The sequence below is a fragment of the Sparus aurata genome, chromosome 4, assembly GCF_900880675.1.
Source record: "Sparus aurata chromosome 4, fSpaAur1.1, whole genome shotgun sequence".
Lineage (NCBI taxonomy): Eukaryota > Metazoa > Chordata > Actinopteri > Spariformes > Sparidae > Sparus > Sparus aurata.
This window is the reverse complement of record NC_044190.1, coordinates 18,126,260-18,137,667: the sequence shown is the minus strand read 5'-3', so window position 1 is coordinate 18,137,667 and position 11,408 is coordinate 18,126,260. Positions and strand designations below refer to the sequence as shown.

The window sequence follows — 11,408 nt, the reverse complement described above, 5'->3', positions numbered from 1 at the left end:
GTTGTGATGAGTGGGAGTGTAATTCAGTCTGGATACTGTTTGTTTAATTGTGGTGTAAGCGCCGTGCCAAATTTCAGTCCTGTGCGGTCTCAACTGTCTACTAAACATGTCGTCTTTATGGTCAGGCTCATTCTTCGGGAGGTCTGGAATGTAAATAAGGATTAGTTACTATCTTTTGAATTTGAGGAATGAAACACACACAAATCAAGGCTGATAAAAGGGACGAGAACACGTGTTTGAGGTCCCTAAATAAAGCCTGACAAGAATCCTGCAGAAACAGGGAAAGGACACCTCACAGTCCTTACAAAGACCTGCAGACCTCACAGATTCATGAAAGACATCTGTAGGTTTTTTAATTCAGCAGGAGTTGCTACAGGATGATTAATCCTGCACAATTCCTCTTATGTCCTTTGAGATTCCACGGCCTCCTTCAGGAACTCTCATGCTTGGATGTGTCTCATGCTTGAACGTGGGGACGATGACAGTTACCAATCAAGTTCATTAAGTGTTGTTTCAGACATACAGAAACGTCTGCTAAACACACATGAAGTTTGCCAAGACGACACAAAGCTTACAGCAGCTTTGAGTTAGAACCTCTTATCAGAATGATCTCAATTGGACTCCAGAAATATTATCAATATTGGCCACAATACAACAGTGGATCTGCCTTATTTACAGTCTGTTTAATCACAAGCGTGCACATGTGCCCCCTTTTCACTCGTTCAGTTTTTAGGGACTTGTTAAAGCGAGAGCCAGTCCAGACAGGTGAGATTCACTCTCACTAACATGAAGTTCAGTGAGATGTGAAGCTGGTTTTCCATTAGATGTGTCGGTCTCATCGAACGAAAGAAATTTAAGCAGAAACACCTCCAGCCGCACTGAGCCTCCCCTCAGACAGTCACAATAAAGGTCAGTATTGTGTGTAGATGTTGCACCTGTTTGCTGCTGGAGCTGAAATAACCAAATACAAAGTGTCAGAACTTTCCACGGACACCGGTGGATGGAAATGTCATGTTTTCTATGCAACAGTCGGTGTCAGTGTTGCTTTATGGGAAACTGGAACTCACAAGTGACTTTTACAATGTTTCATCTTGTAACAAAGCGATTAAGAGTTACGGCGAGATGTAACTTTTAAATGTTGTTTGAGTCTTTTAATTCTGATGTACCTCGTCTTCACTTACTGTGAATAGAGGATATGTTGTGCCAGATGTGGTGGTGGCAGAGATGTTGCATTGAGGAAAAATTGTTTAATAAAATGAGTCGATAAAAGTGCTGTGATGTTTTCATTTGATTTGTGACCTTGTCACATTGTTATTTCCACAGTAATCTTCTCAGCGTTTTTGTAATCTGCCGACCTTTATTAGTACGTTGCTGTTGGTTGGAACGAGGACGGTAAGCTCTTGTCTTTTCTGTCACTTTGATGTCTTTTTAATGAGTTCTCTGGCTTCCTTCCTTAAGAAAATCTGTTTGTTAACAAAGCATAATGTTTCTCTCATTGGGATGACCGGGGAAAATTTCAGAATACTTTTGTGTAATTCGGTGTTCTGTAATAAGCAATGACTAGTTCCTGGCAACACTCATAGACGTGGCTACTTGGGCACCTTGGAGACTTAAAGAGAACCTCTGTGACAATGTGTGAACATCTCTAACAGGTATTTCAGATGGACTCACAACAACACAGTGCCATAAATAGCGCAGACCTTTTCTCCAGGCCGGTGACACAAGAACCAGTTGTAGCCTTTTTTGAAAGGCTCCGGCCGTCACTTGTAGTTCATACACCATACAGCCAAAAGTATGTTGACAGATCTTTGTATTTTAGTGCTCAGTTCCAGTGAAGGGACATCTTCTACAAATGAAAATAATTTTTTCAGACAGCAGGTTGGCGAAGGCCCTTTCTTGCGGTGTAGAAGAACTTGACCCAGGATCAATTGGACTCCCTTTCACCCAACATCAGTGGCCGTCCGTATTGCAGCATAATAAACGTGGTCCAATGTTGCAACTATTTTTGGCTGAGAGCTGTGGCTTTCTAGACTCTTCACTGGCGGCCTGCAGACTTCATGGTGACAACAAAACACCCAAAGTCACAGAGTCACACCAAGAAATATTCCCACATATAAATAACTTATTTTAATTTGGTTTTGGTTGATTTAACAAACAAGATGTAATGCATCAGTGAGTTTTAGAGGTTCCATTAGATATATTATTTTGTTTCCCCCTTAACATTACATTATTAGACTTGAAGGTGCTTCCACACATTATTTTTCTCTACTACAACAGCATGTAGCATTTACTGTAAGACCAGAAGGGGAGATGATTAACACTTCGATCACTTTACTGTTTGTGTTCCACTCAAATCTACTTGCTTTTGTCTCATTTGATGGTCAGTTGTTAAACTTTTTTGAACATCTGGGTAACTGAAACTATCTGATGTCTCTATGCTCTATCGAGCTGTTTTCATTATGATTGAGCTCCTGTTTTAATTCAACTTGTGTGTGTCAGTGACAGAACAAAAGTTCTGCCAACAGTGTGACACTAAGACTAAAATACGCTATAAAATGGGGAATATACCTTAAATAAAACAGGAAATAACTGACCTAAAACCAAGAGTGGTAGTAAACACTCAATGTCAACAGTAATTGTATTTGTTTACAAGAAAACCTCAGACAAAGATCGTTGTCTCATACTTTTAGATAAATCTCTTAGTCACACATTTATCTCATATCTTCATATCACACAGTACGCTGAACAAAATACATTCAAATGTTCATTTAAATCTTTTGGTATTTGGGAAGCTTATTTCAAATTTGTACTTGAAGTTAGAGTGAGAAAACAGGAGTTCGTAAAGAGTGCAGCAAGAGGGAGACAGATCTCCTTGTAACTTCAGTCCTGTTAAGTATTTTGCATCACTATAAAATCTGGAATATGCTGTATTCAATAACCAGTTCAAATTTTTGCGTGAGATACACGCAAAACTTGCTTTGCCGGGACATGTTCAGGAGCTAAGAGTCTGAACCCATGTGAGGACTAAAAGGTGACAGTGGGTCTGTTTGTGCCTGTCGTTTTCAGTTGCTGCACATTAAACATTATTGTGGCTTCCTGACATTTCATGATTGGCGCAAGATCAATTCTGGTGGCGACAAAAGGAGGAAGGATACACTTTACACTTTACTGTTTGCAATGAATTGATCAGCAGCACTGCAGGGAGGGAAAAAAACAGAAATAAAAGATGGGAGATCAATACGTTCTCCCAGCAACGACAGTAAATGATGCACATTTGAAAATGACGCACGTGTTTCGTCTTCAATAAAGCAGAGCTGTTCCTGCTGCTGTTCTTCAAACATTACTGGACAGGCTCAAATAGTTTACATTAAATACATAACATATGGAAGCATAGATCTGTATCTTCTCTGTCATCTGGTGAACAGAAGGTCTCAGATACTGATCAGATACCAGCAGATCTCATGTCAGCTGCTTGTATACAAATATGTAAAAGTGTGTGTTTATTGTATAGAATGAAAGCAGATGTCACGTGTCTTTTTTACACTGATAAACATGAAGAAAATCCTTTTAAAATTGTGAAACTTGATCTTTACAAAAGTGATCAAAATTATTGACAGCTATGAACTGCTTGTCTTCACGCTCTCAGAGCACTCAGCAGCCGCACCTATGGCAGCAGCAACAGCTTTGACGCTGTGCGGAGACGCTGCAGCTCTTCGTTCATGCAACACTGCACTGCAAGGTCTTTCAGGTTGCATCACCTTAAGTCATCAGTGTTTATTGAAGTCCAATGACACTGTCTCATACACCGAGGCCTGACTCACCCACTCAAGGACACTGATGTTGTTTTCAAAGCCTTCCTGTCTCTTCTCATCGTTGGGCTCATCGATTTCACCCAAATGACAGGTTCCATGCAGACTGCGTCAGGTTTTCCTCTAGAGTTTCCACCTTTATTTTGGCACATTTATTTGCTTGTCTGCCCTCAAAAGCCCTTCATCTTAAGGTGTTTTTTCTATACAACAATCCATTTGAAATCCCTTGACTACTAACAGGTACCCTCCATTTCACTAATTCTGTGACTTTTAACACAAACTGGCTGCATTACAGATCATTCAGTGTGTCCTACTAATGATTTTGTGTCCCATTGAATACTCAAATACTAAATACTCAGGCAAACAAGTGTTTTGTGTTTTACATTTGTAACTTTGTAACTAGCTTTTTTTCCTTTTTCTTGGTTCATATTGACACTTTGTGTTTTGCCTTCTTGTTTTAACTTCATTTATTGTTATTCAGAGTATCCTGCTTTTGCTTTATCTGTCAAAACACTTTGTAAAGGCTGTTCTAAAAGAGTTGTTATAAACATTTAAATAAAGTTATTATTATTGTTTTAACAACAACAACAACAACAACAATAATATAATAATGATAATAATAATAATGATGATAATGATATTTTACATATTTTTCTACGTTGACATTTTCATTGTGGTCCCCAAACCCAAAGATCCTTTCCATCCTGCCCTACCTCATTCTTATTTCATGTTTTGAGTTGGTGTGGTAGTCATCTTCTGTTCTTTATAAATTCAAATGTACAAGTATTAAAAAAAAAGTGCAATGGCAAGTAAATAATTTAAATTAGTTTTTAACCTTTTTGTTTTATTTTTCCAACCTCTAAAAGATAAGCTCAGCACACATATGAGTTCTGTACTCAATCATTTTAAATAACTGGAGTGACGTGTCCACCAGAGGTTAAACAATAATACGTAAATTCAAAGAAAGTTAGTCAATAAGTATTCAAAAATAATCTTTTAATATCAGTGCACAAAGAACAAATGTACAAATAATACACATCATAAACTTTACACATTGATTGAAACATAAGGTAAGCATGTTAAAAAAAATCAATTAACACGGTCATGTGAGTTAATATCTTAATTAGTCAAAGTGATCGGCATAAATAGGATTGTAAATAAATTATGAGCCCTTTTTTCTCTGCCTCCAAACATCCTTGGAGAGCAGGTTGTCGTATTTCATTTCCCCAGTGGATTTCTACTTGGGCCATTTGCATCTGTGGATAAAGGAGTCAGAAGCTTAAATATGATTTTAAACACAGTAGGGCTCAGAACGAGATTTTTCATGTGTGAAACTGAGTGAAACAGAGCCTCTCTCCAGCCTACCTGCAGGTGGCGGGATCGAAACGTTGATGTCTGTGGTCACAGATGGAGGAGTTGAGTTGACAGCGATGGGCCGGTCTCGGCGGGAGAGGCGGCACAGGTCGAGGAAGACAGTCACAGCGCTCCACGTCTATCTCACAGTCGGGCATCCATGAAGTGAGGGGAAAGTCTAAACAGGAGGTAATAGTGGTGCATTTAAGTCACAAAGACAGTTTACGTACAATACATGACTTTCATCTTTGATAAGGAACGTGTCCTATCTTAAGTTCTAAGTTCTATTAAGTTCCCCCTAATGTGTCAAATCAAAGTTTGCAGATTTTTAAATGATACAATAAAGTGAAATTCATTTCTCTAGATATAACACACTTGGGTATTAGATCATCACATGGTTAGTGTTTTAACAAACTGCTCTGTGAAGCTCCGTTTTTGATCTAACTGTTGCACAATACTGCTGATGCTAATAAGTTTTACAGGGATTCGGTCTTAAAGCTGGCTAATGATTCCTGCTCACTTTTTTAAAAAAAAAAGTCTTTTGGTAATTGATTCCTTTTCACAAAGCACCATCATTTGTAATGTTCCTCATATGTTATGTACGTATATATTCTTTGTAAAGTAACTCTACGCTATGGGGGATATGTAGTTGAGTAAAAGATATTTCTCTCTGAAATGTCACAGAGTAGAAATATAAAGTGTGATAAAACCAACTTTACTCAAGTAAAGTGCAGATACCTCAAATTGGTACAGTACTTCAGTAAATTTACTTAGTTACATTCCACCATTGTCAAAAGTGTCAATATTTTGGCTTCCTTCAGCACATGTAAAGTGTAGTTGTTGTACATAAAACTGTGCTGTTTTTAAATGCTGTTGCACATGTACACACACACACACACACACACACACACACACCTGGTGTACTGGACGGGTAAGGTATGCATCTGTCAGATGAACAATCCCAGATCAACCCAGTGGCACAAAGTCTCCTGGAGTCCTCGACCTCTGACAGCTGGCCCATCGGAGAGCAGCTGCCAACGAACCAGATGGAACAGACAGAACAAAACAAACATTGCACCAAATGAAGTTGACTAATAAGACTTCAGACTGATGTTCTTAGACTCACCCACTGCTCCTGTGAGGCTGAGCATTACGTCGTATTATGGCGGGCTCCATGCACCTGCACTCTGTGTGATTAGCTACTTTTATTAGCACTGGTTCTGGTACAAACTTAAATGGAATGACACTGAGGACCTAAAACGCAAAAACACACACACACACAAAGACATTGGTGTAAGTGTGTTTGACTGCTGAAAACTAGTGCTGGATCTTGAAACACTCAAAACCTCAGCGGAAGGTTGAAACAAGGTAAATTTACCCACTTAAGACACTCACAGTTTTATTCACATATACAGTAGTTGTGTTTTTGCAGGTGATGCCCTCTTGATTGCAGCAGCCACTGCACCTGTCATTGAAAAAACAATAATGACTGTATGAATTATAACTGATAGTGTTATGAAACATGATTCCCTCTCTGAGATAAGAAGACCAATACCACTCTAGTGATTGTGATCCAGGATAAATATGTATCTACAGCCACTAGCACAGTTGTTTAGTCTAGCCTAGCACAATTATTGTAAACAGGGCGAAACAGCTAGCTCGGCTCTGACTAAAGTTAACAAAATCCACTTTATGGTAAGTAGATTTGTCAGATTTTAGCAGGGTATAGCTCGCTGTTACAAACTTTGTCTTTATGTTAAGCTAATCTGATCAGCTTCATATTTATTCTACAGACATAAAAGTTAATTTCTGCTCCCTTTATGTCCGTTTCAAGCCACATAACCGTTATTGCCCACATACTTCCATGCATCCTTCATCTGGGCATGGATGTTAAGCAATACAACCACTAGACATTACTTTAACAATATGATTAGAAAACATATTATAATAGCTTTACAAGTAGTTTGGAACTGATATGTAAAATATTTGCTGTATCATATTAAACACAAAATGCTTTTCCTCAATAAAGCCCCTCAGGTCAAATATGGATGTTGTTTCAACATCTGTCTTCACTTCAAGGTCTATTCAACATGACTGTAAACATGTTGATATCACAGAAACGACTGCTGAGATGTATTGTCAGTTTGAATGCCATTGAGCTTGGTGAATGATGTTAAGGTTCGGGTGTCATGTGAAACGAACCTGTGAACGGACACACAAGGTGGCTTGAAGAACATTGACGGGTCAGTGCCGAGCTCCTTGGCCACATCAACGCACGTTTCCCTCGGCATGCACTGAGTCCGCTGCCATTCTTCATCTATGGCTGAATGGGAGACACTCAAAGTTCATAACTGTCTCAACACACAGACTCACATGTACTTTATGTTTTAGGCATCTAACCTTTAAGTATCTCCAGGCTGTAGGACTCTGCAGCGTAGCGTGTAGAGCGATGTGAGCCTCCTGACGGAGGAGATGAGAGGGTCTCCGGCTGCTGCAGTCGCAGGCGACACTTCCACAACTTCCAGTCAGGAAAGTCTGCAAGCCTCAGTAGCTCATCCAGGCTGGAGGCTGAGCGCACCTGCCTTTCCCACTCCTTCATTCCCTGCAGGGAGCACAGTCAGTCAGCATTTTATTATTCAGCTGACATCACTGTGTCTGAATTTCCCATAAAAATTAAGCGTGTTAGCATTCTGATGTTAGCATTTAGTTAAAAACTCTGCTTTGCCTGAGTACAGCATCACATAACTGCTACTGTAGCTGTGGACTGTGGACAGCAAAAAAACAAATGACGTGCAAGATACAGGTTGGATCAAAACTACATTTGAAGGGGATTTAAAGATTTCTACAGGTTTGCCTTTGTCCGGACACTCTGCCCGCTGATATTGGATTTCAAAGTGTCTTTGGTGTCACTAGTAGTGCGAAACACAACTATGATGTCAAGTCCACAGGGATGGAGGTTAAGGTGCCTCAGAGCACCTGAGCAGAACCTCTGCTGCTATTTATCCCAAGCGGTCGAGGCAGATGGCCGTCCACCATTGAGTCCGGTTCTCCTCGAGGTTTCTACCTGTTAAAAGGCAGTGCTGGCTCACGTGGGAAATGTTGGGGCTCTGTAAAAAATGAATTAGGGGTAATTGTTTAGACCTGCTTAATGCTATACAACGATTGATGTATTGATTGATTGAGTCTATCAGATAAAGGGACGTTGTAACCAGCTGACTAAAATTATAAAGTGCGGTGCATGTTTACTGAGAATTGATTGATTGATTGCGACAAGCAGAGCTGTGTGAATGACAACACAGAGGGCAGTGGGCGGACAAGCAGGAATAAAATCAATTATTTGTCTTTGTCTTGTTAGAAAATAGTCTTGCAAAACAAGTTGAATATACTGAAAAAAACAGAATCGGGAAAAATGCAATGGACAATATGTACATGACTGATGTCACAGCCATTAGTCAGAATGTGATTATAAACAGCTGCAGCAGCAGATTTGTGTGTCAGCTCCGGTATGCCTTTCACACCTCTCCGTCTCTGAAACGTGCTTCGTAGTCCCATGACCCTGCTAGCAACGAGGACGTATTTTTATAAAAGGGTGACATGCAAACAGATTTATCAGATGATTAAAGTATCAAACTATCTCTGGCACGTCTCCACAGAGAGGGGACGAGCTGTGATTCAGGGGTGGGAGAAAAATCATGAAACCACCTGTCATTTCTACCAGAAGTGCAAAGTTCCCATGATGACACAAACCGGAACAAAATGGAAGCAGAATAGACAAGATGTGCGATGACAATGCAGAGTCATCGCTCGTTCCAAATCTAAAATGATATCCTGAAAGATTTGACTGTTTTGTTTGTGTTTTAACTCAAGCTGAAACAGAATAGCCAAGAGTGGGATTTATCTGAGAGCAGAGACGAGAGGTTAAAATCCACAACTTGCCAGGCTCGTTTTTGAGGCAGTAACTCCAAAGGCTGGTACAAGGTGGTAGGCCTACAACCAGGGCGGAGGCACATCAGAGGACAGTCAGTCATGGAATATTGCACTTGTCTGCACAATGTTTGCTAGATTTCCTCTGGACAACTGTAACGATCTGAGCCCTCTGATGTGTTCAGTATGTTGCAGAACAGAGGGTGGGGCAGTTTGGCTCACTGACTGCTTCCACTTAAATCAGAGAAGCAACAAAAGAAAATAGGGAGGTTTCCCCTCCGCAATTTCTACCAGGGGATAGACCCGCTAATGAGAAACAGAGAGGGAAAGCAGCAGAGGGAGAGCAGAGAGAAAGTGAGGAGAAAGTCAAAGGATAAGCCAACCAAAAAGGACATTTCACCCATTGGCTGACTGTCAAGCCGATGGACAGTTGGGTAAAGTTTTGTAGTCCACAAAACATTTCTGGAGCTGACTGATTTGTTTTTTAAAACAGCTTAAATGGCTCCATACAGTTCATATGGTAGAATCCAAGAAGCTCCGGGATTAGAAAAAATAACTTGAAAGGACATCATTTAAATCATTTTTAAAGCTGACATCTTCACTGTAACTGCTGAGTCAACCACACATCGAGGGTGCAAATTTTGTCTTAGGGCCATTTTATTTTATTTATCGTTTTATCTTTATTTTTTCGGTTGTTCTACTTCAGTTTCAGAAATGTTTTGTGGACTGTGAAACTCCATCCAACTTTCCATCAGCTTGAGGGGGAGAATTTTCATCTTTAGGTGAACTTACAATTTGATTAATAGTGGTGAATGACATCTATAAAGAAAATCAATTCAAATATTCTCTGAAGCAGGACTGATGGTGATGTGCATATACTCTTAGCGGCACGCAAGCGCAGACGTGATTACTGTCAGTTTTGGTCAAACGGTGAGCGCATGTGAGTGTGCTGCGCTGGCAGCGACCAGACAAGGAGTTGAGGTTATGAGATGGTGAATGAAAAGAGTTAAGAGAGGCTACAAAACACTGCAAAATCCTGTCACATCTTATTTATCTAAATAACATAAAACTAAAAGAACACATTAAATTACTTTTAGTACCGATAAAATCTGTCATGACATCAGCTACAAAAAGCAACTGCAAGAGGTTTCTTACACAACTACTTTGATATATTAAACACTCTTAAAGTGTCACGCCACACTCACCCTGATGCCTCCCTCCCTGGGCATGCTGTGGCCCACGTTTATCCAGCTCAGCTCCAACACCAGAGTCACCAAGCAGGAGATTCTGCACAGAGTCCGTTTTATCTTCATCATCATCCTCTCGGCTCCACTCGCTCTCTCTGAGAAACACTCGGCAGTGTGGACTTGTCTCTTTCGACTGCTGGCAGAAAGAGAGCTGGCTGCCTCTCTGACTCACTTTCCCAGACCAGCTGAGAGCCTCAGACCACACACACACACACTCAGTCCTCTTAGTGCAGGTTATGTGCAACACAGACTGTTGATCTTACAGCTGCACAGTAGAGAAAGCGTGAGAGTGTGTGTGTGTGTGTGCACGTGTGTGTGTGTGTGAGAGCTCGTTGTAACCTGTCACAGCAACCCAGACACCCACAAGCCAAATGGTGGAGGCCGAGGAGGCTTTAAAACACGCTCCTATTACTGCAGAGGCTTTGATGCAGAACCAGAGGTGTCCCGTTAAATAAAAAGGGCTACAAGAAGTTAAAAAGCTGGAAATTACCTCAGAAGACAGAACACAACTCAGGATTCCCTCTTGTCAGCACACTCTGTTCTATCCAAGTGGATCCTGGAGCCTGTGAGATTTTTCAAGGGCTCTGAACAAATTCCTCCGCGTTCAAGCTCTGCTTTATTTTATCACCTCCTGGCAGACTGCTGATGTCTTGCCTTTACTTAACCACTGCTAATTTCAGTGGTTACAATATCTGTATGTGTCAGTCCTCACTTCTCCAGACAAAAAGGCCCTGAGGTGCACGAGTAGCCACACAGTTCCTTCCTCCTAATTCAGGAAAAAGCCTTGTGAAGCTGTCTGTCTTGCTGTCTGCCCTTGTGTCTCTCCCACTGCTGCTGCCCAGAGCTCGCCCTTTTATTTGCTTGTAAGTTCCCGTCTTCCCTTTCTAATGTCTGTTTGTCAAGTGATCAAGTCCCCCGCCTGTTAAATCCCCTATCAGTGTCTTTTCCTCAGGAACTGCCAAACCGCACACAGCCGAGGAGCAGTAACATGTGTTTTAAATGTGATCCAGACCTCCGTAACGTGTGAGGGGAAATAAGAAGCCGGCACCACCCCTGTCCCGCCAACACCCCACCC

At 40.9% G+C, this 11,408-nt stretch overlaps 1 protein-coding gene across 2 annotated transcripts; it reads right to left on the bottom strand.

Moving 5' to 3' along the window:
• Window positions 1-4,803: 4,803 nt before the first annotated feature.
• Window positions 4,804-11,397, bottom strand: vegfd (vascular endothelial growth factor D). 2 transcript variants are annotated; one of them, XM_030415522.1, is made up of 8 exons: window positions 10,292-11,397; window positions 7,563-7,764; window positions 7,365-7,485; window positions 6,558-6,627; window positions 6,289-6,416; window positions 6,078-6,193; window positions 5,175-5,340; window positions 4,804-5,065 (listed from the first exon to the last, which is right to left on the bottom strand). In XM_030415522.1, the coding sequence occupies exons 1-8, from the start codon at window positions 10,403-10,405 to the stop codon at window positions 5,047-5,049; spliced, it is 936 nt and encodes a 311-aa protein (XP_030271382.1). In that variant the 5' UTR covers window positions 10,406-11,397; the 3' UTR covers window positions 4,804-5,046. The 2 variants fall into 2 exon arrangements, with proteins under 2 accessions (XP_030271382.1, XP_030271383.1); XM_030415523.1 differs by lacking the exon at window positions 10,292-11,397 and adding an exon at window positions 9,099-10,268.
• Between the last annotated feature and the right edge of the window lie 11 nt (window positions 11,398-11,408).